General features: G+C 43.5%; 2 protein-coding genes across 4 annotated transcripts in view; one reads left to right on the forward strand and one right to left on the reverse strand.

Annotated features, from left to right (window-relative positions):
* tgif1 (TGFB-induced factor homeobox 1) overlaps positions 1-1,967 on the forward strand; it is a 24,328-nt gene extending 22,361 nt beyond the window's left edge. The window contains exon 5 of the mRNA XM_040044457.1: positions 250-1,967. Coding sequence (XP_039900391.1) covers positions 250-933 — 684 coding nt within the window. The 3' untranslated portion in view covers positions 934-1,967. The remainder of the gene's footprint in view (positions 1-249) is intronic.
* Positions 1,378-19,730, reverse strand: part of dlgap1b (discs, large (Drosophila) homolog-associated protein 1b) — a 97,711-nt gene continuing 79,358 nt past the window's right edge. For 2 of the 3 annotated variants that reach the window (XM_040044453.1, XM_040044454.1), the window contains 6 exons: positions 13,181-13,566; positions 13,013-13,092; positions 8,573-8,988; positions 7,350-7,441; positions 6,451-6,603; positions 1,378-5,897 (listed from right to left, as the gene is read on the reverse strand). In XM_040044453.1, coding sequence (XP_039900387.1) covers positions 5,682-5,897; positions 6,451-6,603; positions 7,350-7,441; positions 8,573-8,988; positions 13,013-13,092; positions 13,181-13,566 — 1,343 coding nt within the window. In that variant the 3' untranslated portion in view covers positions 1,378-5,681. The other variant, XM_040044455.1, reaches the window with a different exon arrangement.

Here is a 19,730-nt window from a genome sequence, read left to right on the forward strand (position 1 = left end):
TCAGAGGTGTCTTTTGTCATTTCTGCAGTGGTGAAATGATTAAAACAGGAAATGGTTGCGGTGTGTGAAATGTCAGCATGTGATAGGTAGGGTTTACCTTTCACTCGATTTCTCTGCTGACATGTGCAGACTGCACCTGGGGATAAATGTACCAGCAGATTTTCTTTCAAAGCGCAAGGCAGAATGGAAGCGAGCCATGTGACGCGCCTTTCTGACTGTGTGGGTTGTTGTTGTTATCGTCTTCTGCAGGTGTGCAACTGGTTCATTAACGCACGCCGGAGACTTCTCCCGGAGATGCTGAGGAAAGATGGCAAAGATCCCAACCAGTTCACCATATCCAGGAAAGGTAGCAAAGCTGGTGACAGCTTCTCTGACAGCTCCCAGTCCCCGAAACACAGCAGCCCCGCGGCAGCCACAGAAGAGAGCTACGACAAACGGGTGCTGCACCCGTCTAGCTTCGACCCCGCCGTGCCCAGCGTCCTGAGAAAAGCGGTGTCCCCCACCGTGCCCTCTCCGACCTCCGCGTCCCCGTCTCCTGGGCTCGTGCCCACCCGGCCTTCTGTCATCTGTCACACTACTGTCACCACAGCAATGCAAACCAGCCCGACAGCTTCCCACCCCAGCGCGCCCGGCATGAACTGTGACAGGGCAGCTGAGTTGTTGCATGCCGTGCAGGCTCAAGCGCTGCTTAGGTGCCGGGAAGAAGGGCCAGGCAGTCAGCCACTACCCAACTCCACCCCCACCCCCACTACCACCATCCTCAGCAGCACCAGCATAGAAGGCAACCTGAGCCCCCGCAGTGGGCTGTTCAACACCCCTCCCCCCACCCCTCCAGACCTCACACAAGACTTCAGCGGTTTCCAGCTCCTGGTGGATGTGGCCCTCAAACGGGCTGCAGAGATGGAGCTGCAGGCCAAACAGCTGGTCGCTTAAAGGAGGAAAGTTGACAGAAGAGGAGGAACTAGAGACTGACTTTGCATCTCAGCTGTGGAACTCTTCGTTTCAGTGACTCGTCTGCACGTAACAAAGAACAAAATCCACACGAAAGCCTGACCATTTCTATTTTTGGTATACCAATCAAATTGACATGGATGCTTTTCTTTCTTTCTTATTGAACAAAAAAAAGAAAAGAAAAACCGTATCGAGGTGCCTTGGCTGTAAGTTGTTTATACATTTCATATACATGTATCTTTATGTATCTACATGTGTATTTTATTTGCACACAGGGACCAAAAATGTTATCAGAACAATGCTGCCTGTCTTTATGTCTTTCCATTATACTGTATTGTAGTAAACTGAGCAAGAGCAAGAATCAGTCCTCCTTCACAGATCGGTCAGGTGGATTGGTCGCACCCACACGTTTTAATTTTTTTTTTCCCTTTAATTATTATTATTATTATTGTTGTTCAACATTTCAGAGATCAGTTCATGATTGGTCTGCCTTGTTTGTTTGCACACTAAAGGCAGAGGAAGGTCATCTCAGTGTCTTAAAAATACTTTGCTCTTGGCATCTATGACAAACTTATTCACTACTGTAGTAAATGTTTGTTTTCATAAGTATAGTTTTTAATTTTTGTTATTTACTTTTAGCTATTTTTAAAAGGAAAAAACCCTTTATGCTTCTTTTTTTTAACTTTTCTTTTTGTCACTGAGGGGTGTTTCATAAGACCAATGTAGCAGGTTCTTAGCATGAGCCTTTATCCCATCACTCAGCGAAAAATGACGGCCAGTGGACTGGAAAAATTAAACACTACATATGTTTTTCTGCATTTGCTGTTTTACAACCTGACAAAAAAAACAGCCCTTTTTTAAAAAAAAAAATCACCAAAAAACATTTCCTTGTATAATAGGACCATGTGTATAGTTAATGTGACATGATGCCCAATGATGTGATTTCTTTTCATACTGTGCAATGTTTGTGGCAACTAGGGGTCACATGGGATTCAAATAAAGTTTTGTTTTTTCTACATCTCAGAGTTGATCATTTTTATTCAAGTATTTTGCCCTGCTTTGGATCATTCAGATCACTTAACTCTACTGCACACATTTATCCCTTAATGTTGGGAGTAGTGTGTTTAATTTAATTGTTCAGTGTATATAAAAGAAGGGAATATGAGAAAACAATAGTGTAGCATTCCTGTCTTTCTACAGGATGCAGTCCTGTGTGTGCGAATGCTTTAAAACAGCTCCCATGCATTAGCATAATCCTGTATAAATTAACACAGGGAAACAGCAGACGTCAACACTTTCTCGCTGACAGGGTTTACGTGCCAATAAAGTCAGTGTAAGGAAGCTTACATATCAGTACAGCTGTTCCCATCTGGCAATGCTTCTCTGTTGTTCTCTGTATTAGGTCAGGCAGGTACACCTTACTGTTTTTGTTATTATACCCGTCTTTTAAGCTGAACAGCAGTTTACTTTTAGGATTTTAAGGGGATCTTTTTTTAAACATCTTCATTAAAATGATAATCCGCAACGTTACCTGTTCACTAACTAGCAGGCTATGATATGTAACCACTCAAGATAAGGGGTTGAATGCAATTGAACTGCAGTTAATACCATGTAGCACTGACAAATTCAGCATTTATACATGCTGCATTATCATATTTGATAGGCTAACTTTTGATCAACTGATGAAACATTAACTCATTTAATAGCATAATAGGTGGAACAGGCAGGATTCCTTTGAACCTTTTGTCGGTTCCTGTCAGAGGTGACAGAGGTTGGGTCTGATCTAAATGATGTAATCACTAAGGGTTTAAACAGACCTCCAGGCACACAAGTAGGCAGATGCAGCCCACCATAGAGGACCATATGATGGGTAGATTGACCCAGGGCAGGCCATACACAGAGACAACACCCCCACAACCCTTTACCCTAACTCTAGCCACCGAAGCCAGCACGCCTCGCCTCAGCACGACTGATGTGTGAATGACAAATCACCAGAAGCTGCACGTACAGAAACGTCAAGGCTAAGCCGAGGCCAAAAGCGGCGTCTAATTATGGGGATCCGCCCCTGCGGATGGGAAATGCCCTAAAAACACACCACGCTGGCCTTGTAATCGGTTTAATTATATTCTAATTGAGAACACATGTGACAGGAAAGAAATGAACACAACAAATTATGGCAATGAGGTTTTTTAATGCTGATAAGAGCTCATACACGTGCCATAACATCAAGAGTGTAATAACATTAATTACAAAATGTATATCTGCTTGTAATATGTTGTTTTGTTCTTTTAGTTTACATTTACATAGGGAAACATTCATGTATGTACAAATGTTTATTTGAAGGTTTTTCTCTTAATATAACTACATCACAAGTTTCAGATTTGCCAGGACTGCTGGAGTGAGTTTAGCAATTAAAGCACAATCCAACATTCTGGTTTCTAACTCCCTGCTATACCAGGAGGGTTATATTGATATGTTAATATAATAAACATAAATAAATGAATTGTTTATTCGACAGACAGTTTGACTTAAAACAAGTTCCAAAGAAAAAGTACTAAAATGAGCTTTGTCTATATTAAATGGCATGAAGTTTGAACTATACTTATAAGCACCCTCTCTAAAAATATTTATTGACCAACTAAAGGAGTTACAAATCATACTGTATGGTTACATCATCTTCACACATCTCTCGATGAAAAGCTCAGGTAGTAGTTCAACATTGTGGGACAAATAACAGGAATATACCGTGTTTCCTATAGTTATCCAATGGCACACAACTTTATCAGATCAATACAGAAAATTGGACTACACACCAAAGTTCTGCTAGTCCGTGAAGAATTAAGTGACCATAAACTGACTCGGGATTGTCTCCACATTCAAGCAGCTGACAGAAGTACCTTGTTTTACTGCAGTAAGCCGGGTTGAGACGCTCAGTAGAAACATAATTGAGAATATGGTATGGACACTGGTTGCTTTATTAAGATCATGGCCTATCCTGCTGGCAGGAATTATGTACAATAAGAGACAACAATATGGGTCATATACAGTCAGATGAAGTCAGTCACACTCTCTCTCTGAACCTCGCCAACACGCAAACACACACTCACTCACACACACACATCTTCCCCTGAGACTGCAGTTGTGCTCGACTAGCGCGATAGAAATTAAGGCTGATCACTGAAACGGAAAAGACAAAAAAGGCGCCTGTCATGCTGGAGAACATAAATAAAACACAAACACAGTATAAGGGCCTTGTTTTCAGTGCATAATAATAATAATATAATAACAATGGCAATAAACAGTCATTGTTCTCCTAATCAATAAATTAAACACTAATACAAAATATTAGAAACTGGATTTTTTTTTTTCTTTATGACCTTCAAATAATTGCTTCATTTAGAGGCAGAGGGAGTGCACACACAGTGAGGAGAAATAGTCCTTTCTCAGTCCCGTAGTCTCAATACTGTCCATAAACTCTTCTTGTCTAAAAATGACATAATAAAATATCGTACAACTACCAGTATTGTACCACATATGAGTCCTTTAGCTTAGTCTGTTACACTGAAGAGTTTAAACGTGGTGTGAGTAAGGAATAAATCTGTTAAAAAAGACAAAAATATCAGTTACCTTGTGTAAGCATGCACTTCATGTCATTATATATCCTTTATACAAACTTGTTCTGCTCAGTCTCAATTCAGACAAGACGGGTGATTTGTTTTACAGTCTGCTGATGCTGCTACCTTAATCTTCGATTACAGCTAGGACCCTTTAGACCTAGAAAAATAGGAAGCACTTTTGAAACAAACAAGTTAACCAAAACACGCACACGCTCATCCTGTCACACATACAACACATATTCGGTTTGTGGCATTTTTTGGGAACCTTTCAGGGTACTGCACTCTTTGCAGAGGCCGAAAACCTAACTCCTACTGTCTGAGGAGCCACTTTGCTGAACCTGAAGGAGCAAAATCTAACCTCTTGACCTTTCCTCCCGCAACTGGAAGGACCCACTTTCAGGCAGAAGGTGAACTGTGTTACCAGCTGCCTCTATAAGCAGGCTTTTTAATATTACGTTTTAAAATGTGACCTCAATAGACAAAACACAGACTTTTGTGGCTGTAGTACTCTTAGAGTCAGATATTGATTTCTTTTTAAAAACTAGATTTTTTTAAATAGAAAATATAACATAATAAATATCAAGAATGATTCTGGTCTGGTCTCTTCAGTTGATCTGATAGATTAAATACATCACTTACAACTGCCTTTGTGTTTGCACGTAAGCACCTACACACGCGCAGAATCCCTCCACCATGTTATTGCGTCCTGGGCTCCTGAAACATATCCGTGTGAAGCAACACTGCTGTGCTACACCAGGCTTATCTTTGTAATATCAGGTCACTTAAAACGTGGGGATTATTGAGATAATTCTTTGGGAGCAACGAGCAGGTGGAGGTACAAGGAACAGAGGGAGTGCTACATCAAAGCTGGGAGAAGGAAATGAAGGGAAGAAGAGACAGAAAGATAAATTAATTAATTAATTAATAAATACTGTAAGTGTACATTACTTCTTCAACCAGCTTCCATAGCAACTGACTTCACAGTGATCTGGGAAGTCTGCAAAAAATGTGATTATGTTACAGTATGTTAGCACCGTAGCATTACCATTCAGTGCTATTGTGTTTATGGGACAGTGTACTGGACCTGTGTGTTGTTATATGAGTTTGTGTGTCTCATAGTCTGGTCTGAGCCTCAGGAATATAGATTTCGATACTGTCTGCGCTCTCGGTAGCAGAGCTCTGCCGAACTGACGCGGCGCGTTTGGCAGCTAGCAGGCGTTTGCGAGCCTCCAGACGCTGGCGCTCAGAGCTCTCCAGGGAGCGGTCCCTAGCCAGGGGAGGGTGGCCCTTCTGGGGCTTCTTTGGCACAGGAGGAGGCATCCTTCTCTCCTGGACAGGAATGACAAATAGTCTTAAAGACAGACCAGAGAGTCCTTATGGCAAGCTGCAGGTAAACACATGGACGAGCGACACGACTGCAGCCGGTTTGCATGAGGGTTAGCAAAAGCGGTGTGGCTGTTGCCGGCATAAGCATGCAATTTTTAATGAGGTTATGGGTCACAGTGGCAGCCATTTGTGTGGGGAAAGACAGCACGATGGTGGCCATTGCGTGAGGTAAAAGACCATTGGAGATGGACAGGCCCCAACGGTGCATGGCAGGTAGAGTGGCTTCTCAAAAGCGGCTCACTGTCGACAAGACAGAACAAAACACACAAATACAAGTGATGGCGTCAGGCAGCCGACATGACAGTAAGCAACACATGTAAGCATGCTACAACAAAGCTTAACTGTAAATCATTAGGACTTACAATTCAAAGTATACAGTAATGACAGAAGATAGCATGCGGGTTAGTGGAGCATTCCAAAACAACACTGCAGTTAGGTCATTTGATTATTTAAAATGGAGTTGGCTGAAGCTCGTATTTGCCGTATGTGTCAGCACCTGAATTTCTGGAGGAGTCAGAGGTTTCCAGTTGTTGGCTTTCAGTTGGTGGAGTTCATCAAACTTCAGGCTAATGTTCTCAATGGACAGCTGGAGCATGTCCCAGAATCCAGCCAAGTCCTGAGAGACGGGCCGCGGGTGCGCATTTGGATTCTGATACACAAACATCACATGCATGGAAACCACACATAAAAAAATTAATACGGTTTATAAGATTATCACATGCTTTTTCGAAAAAATACTATTGCTCTATAATATTTAATAGGAGTTAGAGGAATCACAAAATTGGCTTTAACTGTTTAGCCAAACATTTTTTAGAACTGCAGTGGAACAGATTTTCTATAAATCAGGTGAGACAGTTGCATCATATTGTGATAAGTGGGAGTACTGGAGTTGGTCTGAATCATAGACCTGCTGTGATTAAAAAACAGTTTCTTAATCTGTCTTGTCATCCTTCACTTAAGAAGGTTAAGCAATCCATTGCTACATAAACACAAACACAGCAGTATTCCAGTTGTATATTTTTGGATTTTTTTCTCAGTTAGTAAAAGACAAAAATGATTTTTTTAGTTAAATAAATCTTGCTGTTTTTAAATAGCTTAAATGTTTGTTAAATAATCTATAAATAATGCAACATAGAATTTTACATTTTTAACAAAAGGCACAAAAAACATAAATCTCTGGGTTTTAATGAAGATATGTAAATCCTGGGATCAGCATTCAGATATCCACGCAGCCATGCTCTTTCCTTTCATCTGCGAGTGACTGCAAAGATGTGATGTCTATAGTAGATGCATAGTAAATGAGTTCTGGCCTGGCCTGTCAGAGTGATTTGTGCAGGATGATGTCAGTGTGGGGGAGGGCTGAGGGGAGCATGCAGAGGATGAGGTGACACATACCAGATTCTCCTCACACAGCTCCCGGAACTGCTGGAACTTCTGGGACATCAGCAGCTGGGCACTCCCCACTGCACTGCGGATCTTACCCAAGACTGCAGAAAGACACAGACGCACATGCATGCACACACACACCCACACACCCACACAATGCAATTACTCACAGGACTGCATACTGCAGGCATGTTGCACCACTAACAGAGGGGCTGCATTAGTAATGCAACAAAAAAGGATGGATTAGAAACCTGCTTCATACGAGCATTTCAAAATACAAAACATCTGTGAACATCAGATGAGAATGACAGAAATCCAATTATATTTCACAATTCTTTTTCCAAAAATACAAAATCATCAAACACACAATGCAAAACACTGCATGTTTTAAGCATGGTCAAATCAAGCACCTGGTCTCAACAGCAACCTTTTATTTTTCTTACAATCACTTTCCAGCAGCCTCATGCATAAGATAAAAAAGGCTACACAACTAATTTAAATGTCACTGATCAGTGATATGGACTCAACTGCTAGGCAACTGCTAGTACATAAGGCTAGTGCTATTAGAAACTGAGAGGGTGAGTAATGAACCTGTGCTGCAGACAAAGACTTCAACCCCTTCAGGATGCGTGCGAGTGTGTCTGTGTGTGCACGTGTGCATTGTAGTCTGGGAATCAGGGAAAATATGACCTTGAGACAGCCTCCCTGTTATCCATGTTCTGTGAGAAAATCTCTTGCCTGGAACCAAAACACTAGCTGCAAATGCAATGGCATTTTCAGTAAAACATGAAATCAGCTGCGCAGGTACGAATACAGTGCTTACAGTCTGTGGCTTGTTTACTCAGTCTGGTATGTCTGTTTGAGTGTACGTGTGTAAAACATATTTCGATGTGTGCATACAGGCGAGTGCTGTTCTGTGTGTTACATCAAGATGAAATAGTTGCCTTGAAGGGGCACTCGGCAAACCCTGTGTGAGAGATCGTTATGCAGTGTATCCAGAGGACACAAGCGTGGCTGGGCCCAGCAGTGGCCTATTGATAAGTATGCACGGTATGTCTGTGGAGGCCAGAGGGCCTGAGACAGGAACAAGCAGCTATTGTGGTCCAATACCACGAATACCAGCACCCTCCAAATCAAAAGAGGAGAGGAGGAAAGGAGGAAAAATAGACCTAATATCACTGCATAACAGAGTAAAATTTATCATGACATCTAAACATAATGAATCAACTCACTCTCTTCAGGCAGCTCATTCTCCATCTCGTCCTGCTCCATCTGTTTACACCAGCCCTCCATACGCTCTGTCTCAGCCTGCAGTAACTTGAGGAACCAGCGGCCGTCACGCGGGCACACCGATCGCCCAACCGCCTCCAGAGCCTCACCCTCTGGTTCAGGTACGTTGTCCATCCAGGGGTCAGGAGGAGGCAGGATGGATGGGTCAAAGCCCACCTCCCCGTAGTCATCTCCGGCACAAGCGTGGTAGTGGTTCCCAGAGCCCTGGATGCTGACGGTGGAAGTGGCAGCATCACGTGAGTGCTGGCGCGGCATGGTGGCGCAGAGACGCGGCGGCAGGTCCGGAGCGTCTGATGGGTCGTCGAGGTCAGCCTGCACAGCTGTGGTTACACTGTTGGAGCGGGTCATTCTGCGGTGACTAGGAGAAGATGTAAGAATAAGTTTACGTGAGACGCACAAAGGTATTATTGATTCTTCACCTGTTAAACATCTGATTAGTTTATTTTTATAGCCTTCCTTTTAGCAGCAATTATCATCACAATGATCTCAGCGATGAATAGCTTTTGTATTGTGGAACATCTTTTGTGTGTGAGTGTGCGTGTGTGTGTATGTTTTGTCACCTGGCTCATTCAATAGCAACAGTGTGTACAGGCCTCTGTCACACCGCAAGCCCTGCTGTGGGACCGCTGCGCATACACAAATAGTGGTAGCACAAAAACACACATGCACACACACTCACACCTGGAACCCTTCTCTACAGCTGGGCGTGCCATGTCGCATTTGACTCAGAGGCTTTGTGCCGCTGTCGGGCAGCCTCTGCCAAGTCTCTCCACACTATGTGCAACAGCAGAGACATGCACACACATACACACACACAGAGCTGGCGATGTTCTATAGAGCAGCTCACCACCCAAGAGATAAATGGGATGTTAGAGGGATGCGGGTGCTGGGAGAGGAGAGGAGGGGGAGGGAACTGGCAGGCTAACTTCACAGTGATTGGACAAGCCATTAGTCTAATAATTGATTACAGCTCACGACTTAAAGCACATAATTTAATAACATATACAAAAATGTAGCAGAGTGGTGGTCATTGAGACACTTTAAAAATAAGTGATACACTTTGATGAAAAGGCATAAAAGCCCTCATGCACATGGGCTCTAAGGATAAAAGAAAATAACTGGGTATTAGTGCTCATTTCAGTTCAACACAAATGCCCCCATTCAAAAATCCATTATCCTACTGTGAGACATATATGGGATTACAATTGTCCTGTCAATAGACCCTCTCCACCAGGCCTGTTAGCTTTACTCTAAACCAAAAACTGCCCACAGTCCTCTCACACATGAAACCTCAACCTGACCTGCCTGCAGCATGACACACACAAATGATCACCTCTCGCTCAGCCAATCTCCGGACACACACTCCTCCTGAACCCTACCCATTCATCTTTACTTCCCCCTTTTTCTCATTCATCTCCCCTCTTCTGTGAACACAAAAAAAAAGAAAGCAAGATGGGAGTGGCGTCGGGTAGATCAAACAGCGTGTATGCGCTTTACGTGTACATGCCAGCAGCCCTTCGTGTGCGTGTATGTTTGTGTGAGTGTGAAGAGCAGTTAAAGAATAACTCCTCCAAGCAGGTGTTCAGATCTAATGACCACAGTCTGCTTTCTATCAGGCTACTAACAACTTCCTGCAGGGGCAGAAACAGGCAAAGCCAAACACTGCCCAGACAGACAGATGGTTAGATCAACAGACAAGAGGCAGAAGAACAAAAAGAACTAGGGCGTTTTAAAGGATAAAAGTTAATGTGAAAGAGGAAAAAAACTATAAAACACAAGTAAGGTATGCAAGAGCTAATAAAAATCACAGAAAATCTTTCCTCTTCCTACATTCAAGTAATAGAAAGTGATAAATCACCACAGAGGTTGAGTTTTGCATTCCATATGTTGCTGCTGCTCTGAACCAGAAGGTCCTACGTTTTCTTCATTTTCCTGTCATCTGCAGATACTTGGTTTACACTTAAAACCAAGAGGAAATGGCCCTAAAAAAAGAAACATGCCTTATTTGGATTTAATGTCCAATGAAAGCCTTCAGTCAGCTAGGACAAAAACAAAAAGGCTAACATTGCTAATTATCCCTTATATTAAGTTTTCAGGACTAGTGCAGTGCCTGTGTGTAACAAAGGCATTGCAGTTTGATGGGCTATCAGCCAAATGGTAAATTCCATGGCTGAGAAATGAAGTGTGTCAGAAAGTATCAAAAATGGCCGTTTTTAATTAATAAACATTGAAAACAGTTTTGTCTCTGTGGCTAATTTTCTTCTTCATACTAACATAACATGAGGTGTCTGCTAGGCCTCACCTCAGCTAACCTGAGTCACTAAATTGAACCTCTGTACATTGTTTGCAGTACTTTTGCCATTTGGAGACTTTTAAAATGTAATCATCTGAGAAATAGTTTGGTTTGATGTGATTTACAGCTTGCTAACTTCCCTTGCTACCCCTGGCTGATAACTTACTGCTCCACCCCCTCATCCAAATATGGTCACTTCTGGCCATAAAAAACACGGTGGCTGCTAAAACGTCAACTTTGGGGCTTTAAAATGCGGTCCACAAACCAGTAAGTGACATCACCGTGGTTACATCTTTACACTGTTAAAGCCTCTGATGACAAAGGCAGGAAGCTGCTGAAAACATACCATGGTGAAAGTGTGTCAGAAAGAATTTTTAGCCAAAACATGAGGAACACTTGTCTAAACAACTTCATATTAGACGCTGGACTTCTGGAACACGAGGTTCAGAGCAAAACATCTGCCGAGTAGGAAGTACATCAGATGAATGTTTGGTGAAGAAAGCGAAGAATGCACACAAGCACACAAATACAGAGAGAGTCCTTCATAAAACCATAGCAGTGTTAATTCCTCCTCTTGCTGGTGACAGGTAGTGACGGGAAAAATCAGGGCTGGCACTAGCCTTCGTGGTGAGATTAGGAAAGAATCTGTACAGTGTCCAACATAACCTAAATTTAATTTGTGGGGTTGTAAAAGACCAACCTACATCAAATAAGTCATCCTGTTCAGTTTGCATTTAAGTAAATGCTTCATATACAAATATTATCATATTAAAAAAAATAGGTGAAAGAGAGAAGGAAGATGTTTGTCTAAAGACAAGCATGTTATTTGTTCTTTCCAACACTTTTACATCTCTTTCCACTGCCCGTCACTTAATCCTAGTTCAAACAGCAAGCTGAGGTTATGACCTATGACTGCTGCATAAAAACACACAGACACTCACACCCACACACACACCTACAGACACACTGAAGAAGGCCGTAGGAGTCTGGCACTCTCACTGTCTGGGAATCTAATGTAGGGGGCAGCATGCCCAGACCTCCCAGGTGTGCACTCATACACACCCACACACACACACCATTACAGATGAATGCCAACAGGTAAACAGTCATGCATGTATCAACAAAAATACATGCCAACCAACACCAAACATTAACCAGAAAAATGCATTAGCTGCAGTCCAGCATAACAACAAGTCCAAACTTAGGTAGACTACAGCCTATCTGGATGAGTTAATATTTGGCTCGGCGTATCCAGGAACTCAGAGCATGGTTGATCAGCTGAGACCTCCTCCTTTCAGAAATCCCCTAACATTCCACGTCCAGCACATTTTGAAGTGCTGGACGTGGCCCTCTCTGTGACCTTTGATAAAAGCTTATGTCGCTTTGAATTTTAGAAGCATCCCTTCAATGAGTTGCAAAAACCAGGAACTGGCTAAACTGACTAGCTTTCCTAACTAAACAGAAGGTGACTTAAAAAAACAAAAGTGTGTGTGTGTGTGTGGGGGGGGGGGAATGAAAGCAGACAAATAAGCTACAAATGGCTGAGTGTCCCACCAGAGAACTTAAAGGAGTGTGGTGCAGTGTGAGCTAATGAAACAGCGAGCACACTAGGCTCTTCTCCTCAAACTGGGAACATGCAACAGAATGAACGGCTAACTGACAGCGCAGCGGTCTCTCAGACCTAAACAAACTCAATAAAACTCCCTCCTCTTCTCCCTCCCTCACTCCCTCCCACACATACACAAACACGCAGCCCCAAACAGCCTGAATCACAATGACTGGAGCAACAGATGGCTGTCAACTCACCCCCTCAGCTTTCCAATCTCCCTATACCACATCCTCTGGCCCAGCTGTCATTTGGGGCCCTTAGTTGAGGGGGCTCTGACGCCAGCCACCCCTCAACTGTGGACAGCTGCTGTAGGGAAGCCAGTGCGGAGGGGGGGGGGGGGGGGCAAAAGCTTGTAACGCACATTATCAACCTACCCTGGTTTCAAAAAGCCCTCTTTCTGATATCCCTGTTTCATCTCTCTCCTTAGACTTATCCAGTTTTACTTTAAGAACATCTACTCCCTTTTTTGTTTCTACTCACCATCGCTCGTCCTCCACCTGAATTCCTATCGACTGGAATTTAGACTGCTCCTCTGTGGGCCCTCCTTCTTCTGGGTCCACCTAAGAGAAGGGGGAGAAATTCTCAAACTGTCTGCATGGCAGAAAAACTGGATTAGAACTCTGACTGAACCCCAGTCTCATTGCAAACCTGGATCCCTATGGACAGGCACTTGCGGAGAGCTTCTCTCTGCGCCTTGGTGTCCGCGGAGACGTGTGCAACTGCGGAAGTGGTGGCGGTGGCAGTGATGGTGATGGTGCTGTTGGTGACGTGCTGGCTCGCAGGGCCGTGCACCTGAGCGTTAGCTGCCTCTATGGCTGCCGTCAGGGCCTTCATGCTATCGATGCTCTCTGTAGAGTTGGACAGGCCCGGCTGGGAACTGATACCCGTTCGTGTGCCGGGACCCCCGTCCATGTATGCATCCTGGGCGGACTCGGTGCTGCTTTGGGCTGTGATCGATATAAAAGGTTTGGATGGGGTAGTTCGTGGTGGGACCGGAGGAGGGGTCTTTTTGTAGGTGGTGATGCATGATGACACTGCAAAGAAGACGCACACAAAAAGACAGATGTCAGAAATATCTTGGTGCTTGAGTCTGTGTTAGAACCTAGAGGTGCGAGGTTTGAGAGAAGTAGATATTTGTGAAGCAGGGTCCACTTAAATGCAAGTACAATAATAATTTAATAGACATTTAAAGAAGTAAACATAAAGTAGATTAAGGACATCAAACATACAGTAACCATCATTGAAATTAATTTTTTACATATATGTAGATAGATGGCAGTTCACCCAGAGGTCTTAGACGTCTGTGCTGCAGTCAAAATGTGCAGTAGATTAGAGCCAACTTTGACAAATCAGAGCTGCATCTAGTAATAGGATTAGTATGTCAGCCACTTGACCCACTGATCTAGATGGTTAAGCTCTATACGCACTGACTGTACACATCCAGAGCAATGTGATTGTGCCAAATATAGCTCTCCCTGCTTATGCGTCCTTATGTGACAGAAGGTAAATGACACTGCTGAAGCCAGCTACAGAGCTGCATGCACCCCCGAGGCTTTGTGTTAAATGCAAGTATGTATGAAAAAAAAAAAAATCATCATTGCTTTTCCCAGTAACTGTCTTCCTCTTGCATTCTCACCCTCTCATGTTACAGCTACAGGTTGTGTGCAGACAATGGAGCCTCTCTGACACACACACACACACTGAGTCAGAAGCCTTAGAAACATGCCAAAAGACAAGAAGCATAGCCTGTGTGAGGAAAGACAAAAACAGCCACCTCCTAACTATATTATGATTTGGAGTCTCCTTCCTGGCTTAGTGCTACCATCAAAAGTAGGTCGCCCTTTCTGCGTTCTGTGGCAAAACTAGGACGGCAGGTTTCCTGGATCCCTTTTTAATCCCTACAAAAGACAAACATCCTACCATGGTGAGATCGGGAGTCTGTGCGCGGCACACAACTGTTACCAACCACACCCAGCACACGCAGCGCTGTATATAACTATTACAGGGAGAGCTCTTGTTTGCTTTGTGTCTTGCCATCTCGCTGACAGCTACAGAGAGGCCTTAACATACTGGAGGTGAGCAGTGGGGCTGACTTCATCCTTTTGGTTTGTCAGAGTCATTCATTTGTACCCGTCCTCCTCCTCCTCCTAGTGAAGATTTGAGCCTTTTGACAAGCTGGAAAGTATTCAGATAAGATGAGTGCTGCACTGAGTGGAGATCACAGCTTGTGAGTGTCTTTGATGATGGCAAAACAAACCACAATAAAGGGAAAAAAGGATGATTTACTGTATTTCCTTCTGAAGCTAAATACCATATGTAATTCTTTACAGATAGTGTATGTGTGGGAATTACTGCCAAAACCAACAAACTTATCTAAGTGTGCCATATTTGCACTGTCGTCTCGTTCTAACAGTTTTCTAGGGAAAATGATCGACATCCAGGCCTAATCTTCAGAAAGGTCACACAGTACAAACCCATAAGAACAAAAAAATGTACATCGCACACACGCATGCACTCACACACAGAGAGAGGGCGAGGTCCTGCCCCTATCAACCATGGGGTTTCAAAAGAGAGCATGCATCATCTTTCAGTTTCTATTCCCTGAAGTCATCTAAAAGTCACACGTGTGTGTATGTGCACATGTTGGATGACTGTATATGTGTGTGAACTCCTCTCAAGCCTACGGAAGGGTTAAAAAGGGTTTTTATCTGCTCAAAGGAGAAAAAAAAAAGAAGAAAAAGACTGCATGAAACTGGAGACGACGCGCTGTGTCCCACCCTAGCTGTCACTGTGAGAGCCAGACACAGTGGAGAATGACAGGGGTTTCAAATGCCAAGACAGGTTAAGTAAACACTCGGGAGTCTGAACATGCCCACGCACAAGTACGCGCACACAGGCCTGGAGAGGCACACAAATAACATTGACACAACCCTGCTTAACATTTCAGCTTCTCCACATCAAGGCAGACCGCACACTTCCTGCCAATGATATGCTCTCTATCCATCAGGAACTGTTGTCAGCAGCGTACCAGCCTGTACCAGTGACTCGTATGCAAACTCGTGAAAGGATGTGAAGTCAAGCATTTAACAAAATAAAGGATTTTAGTTTTATGTTGAAATATCTTTCAACTATAATGAAATTAAACAAGTGAATCCTTTAACTTTAGCCTGTATGTACAGAAAAATTAGTCGAAAACATCTGACCAAAACAACTTCCCGGATTAGACTGAGACCAAGTTTCCAGTTTCCACATAGCTGATAAGAAAATAGCTTGACCGCCTTACAGCCATGAAAGCATTAGACAGCTATACTGCCCTGGACCTCCCACACTCACAAGCATTCAAGGACAGAGTAAAGCAGGAATGTGATGCATGACTCCATCAAACCCTTAGAAAGGAATGTGAAAAACTCTTTACTAACCACAGATAAACAGTGACGAGCACACAGAGAGGTTTGTCTGTCACTTTATAATATCAGGTCAGTGCAGCCTTGATCAAAGAGTAAAGAAAGTTCATATTCTCTTGTGTGCAAAAAACAAAAACAAAACAGGACTAACTTCCTCGCTTAATGGAAAGAAGAATGTGGAATTTTATCTCTCTTCCCACGGAGAGGTAGGTGCAGCCTGCTGCAAGCATTGTCATCTCCAAGAGGAGAGGAGTTTGTGAATGACAAAACTTTAGTGGCTCTCTGCCAAATCCTCTTTTGACCAACGCTTCAAAAGTCCCATGCAGACAAGTTGGTGTGAATAGCAGTTCTTCTTGGCAGGGCACTCTCCCCACCCGTGGGCTTGATAATATCAAAGAAAGCCCTCTTCCCTCCCCTGAGACAAAGCAAGTCTCCATTCATTTCTCCGGCCTTAGGAACAAAAACAGACTCGCTAGCCACCTCTTTTTTTCCCTTTTCTTTTTTTTGACTGTGCCCCATTTGTGTGCCTGCATAGGTGTATGCTGTTTCCTTTATTTAATCACCGTGTTCATGTTACTAGACAGATTGAAGGCAGGCAGCTGCCTTGTAATCTCCAATCTGTATATCTGTGGGATAGGCCACTTCAAAGAGCAGACGGTTTGGTTTAAGAGGCTAGCTAACAGGAATGAGCTCCCCCGTGCGGGGGCCAAGGGCAAATCCACCACCATCCAAAGAAATACAAAGACTGGGATGAGGGGCGGTCGGTATGGGGGAATATTGACAGCTGCGTCCAGCTGCACTATGTTTGGGATCAGGGTCTGCCAGAGGGGAGAGAAGAGCGAACACAGAAGAAGAGTCGAACAAGACGGAGGAGGAGGGACCGGGGTAAATCACAGAGTTACTGCCCGACTCCTTCTGCTCACTTTGTCCATTTGTCCGTCTCACTCCCCATCAAGCACACTCACTCACACAGAGGCCCAGCTGGAGTCCTTTGTGATAGCGTCACCATGGCATCACATAGCAACATAAAGTTTGCTGGGAGGCCTGGTATTTTACCACCAGCAAGCAGAGAAAGAGCTTCCACTGGTCATTTGTTTACTCTGACAGGTTACACCAGTCAACAGGAAAACTTAAAAGCTGAAGTGAAAAAGTGAAACAAAAAGCAGAATATCAGCAGAGGCACGGCAGCTGAGCGCTCCTGCGCTGTAAATAAAAATCCCAGAGCGTTTTGTTTTTTTGGGGTTTTTTTGCCTTGAAGAGCTGCCTTTGTACAGCTGAATGCTAAAGTCTACCAACCAGTTTTTCTTGGACTGTTTTCAAAAAGGCTTGTCATTGTGTTTCAGGGACAGTGTTATTGGATGACAAGCACTTGAAAGGTTCAGACCGTATGACGTTTCACTGCTGTTCTGAACAACAGTGCAGCACTAATACCAATCCTGACTCAACACTGCCTCTAGAAGGCTACTTTAAACTGAAAGAAACTGAAAGAGATTACGAGAAGCCTTGTCCTTTAACATTTTCTACATGCTAAAAACAAAACTTAAGATAGCAGATTAGCTGTTTGTTACTTATCACTGTTAAGTTAGTATTACAGACACAACAAACACGGCACATGATATACAATGAAACATGAACGTTTCTGACAGGCCTGTGAGTCACCTAAAAGTTTCTATGAGACTTCGAAGTCAGTCTGCAGCTCCCAGCCACCAGAGGTCAAAGGGCAGCAGAAAGGGTTTCTGCTCTCCAGATGCCTGAGCACTCAGTAACAATAGCTCACTGTGTGTGCCTATGCATATATGTGAGAAGGAGGGGAAAGTGGTGGTCTGCGACTGCCCTTTAAAGGAGTATATTTAGCATGTGTGAGTGCTTTTGGGGGTGGTAGTCTTTAGTGCATATGGTGCCAAAGTTGTAAACATCCTGAAACTGCTGATTTAAATGTATTTTTTTACGTTATCATAAGGATGCATATCAGTATGAAACATGTGTCAAATATGCCTCTAGTGTCCTCACACCAGCAGTGCTATCAACAAAGTTGTGTTCTCAGCGTGCCCCTACTGACAGAAACCCGTGTCAACAGTGGGTAACTGCCCTGGCAGGCTTGTGTCTCCTGAATCACTAGATAAGAGTTTGTTTACAACTGTCAGCCACCGCTAAATCTGGCAGGCAGCTGCTCCCTGTTAGGCAATAGATTTATTTCACTTAACCTACTTTCCTGTGTTCCAAGTTCAAATAGAAAGCCTGGTTACCTGGATTCCTCTTTTATGGCTTGATGCTCTCCTCACCCTGTCAATCAGTGACAGGTGTGGACAGATACCATGTGGACTGAGACGTTAAAAACTAAAGGGGAAAAACAATAAAAAACTGAAAGTTCACATTAAGCTTTTCATTTTAGGTGTAGATCTAATGTTTTAGGATCACATCACTCTTGAACTACGCAGCTGATTGTTTTATACATGTATATAAAAATCATCAAATGACTAACAATTACTCTAACAATAGTGTAATTGCCAACATCAACACTGTAAATGCATGCTAGATGACACTTGTTGCACTGACAGGTATAATCAACCAGGATTTCACATAAATATGTACTCTCAAAGTTCCTCCCTGTACAGTCGTGAAGCATGTGGGCTCGTCTTCTTCAGACAAGCCCACATTTTTGTTGTTTTAAATCAAGGGGCTTTCTTGTTAGACCTGCCCTGTGATGGCTCCAGGCCATATTTTTTGTTCTCCCCTTCTCCTCGGCCTGACGAGCCAACAGACACACGAAGAAATACATCAGCCTTTTCTTTCTGACCAAAAGACCTGCCTGCAGGGGCTGAAAGCAAGCATATAGTCACTCAACATAAGGGGGAGAATTAGAAGAGCGTGAGAGAGAGATAAAGATAAAATAACAGAAAGGGAAGTGAGATGGGACAAAGTGTGCCATGCCGTTTACTTCACTTACTGTACATTCCAGCAGCTTTGTGGGCCATAAACCTGAGTATTAGCTCAAACACTAAAACTAGCACACCCACACATCTCACGCATGCTTTCACTGCACTCATTTCCCACAGCATTGCTCACAGAGTGACTGATATTTTAAGAGCAGACTAGCTCAGTGTGTGCGGTGACACATCAGATGTGCTGGCAATGACAGCATGGGCAACTGTAACAAGTCTAGCATACTGAAAAACAGAATCATGTAGCTGAGGGGGAAATCAGATAAGTCATTACATGAAGTTATATTTGCGATTGAGCAGTGTCTCAGAATATGACACTTGTTCAATTCTTTTTAAAGAAGAAGAGAGAAGCCTTGATGTGGTCTTTTTGTCTTGCTAAGTGGATAACACAAGCCACTTAGGCCAGTGGCTTTTAAACTAAAAATACACACAACACACCAGTGTTGCCACCACACTGTCTCCAAGTGCTGAATACAGTTCAGATAAAACATGACTGTCCTCTAGAACTGAAAGCCTGTGGAATTACAGCCAAGCACAGAAAAATAGAACCACAAGCCTTGGGAATAATGCTCACTGGGCATAAACAGCAAACACAAAGGCGACAAAAACACAAGAGGCTGATACGCAAACACACATGCACGCACGCACGCTTGCGTGCACAGAGGCATCAGCTTCGGGGCCTGAAACACAATACCGATGTCTTGTCATTACATGAAGGATCACTGCTTGCTGCAGTTGTTATTTACATATAAATGCAGCAGAATGTGGTCAAAAGTTCACTTCTTCTTTCCTCCAACAAGAAAAGGCATGCTACAAGCTTCCTGTGGAGTTACACTAAAAGTCCCCCCCCAA

The sequence above is a fragment of the Simochromis diagramma genome, unplaced genomic scaffold, assembly GCF_900408965.1.
Source record: "Simochromis diagramma unplaced genomic scaffold, fSimDia1.1 OVJJ01000602.1, whole genome shotgun sequence".
NCBI lineage: Eukaryota > Metazoa > Chordata > Actinopteri > Cichliformes > Cichlidae > Simochromis > Simochromis diagramma.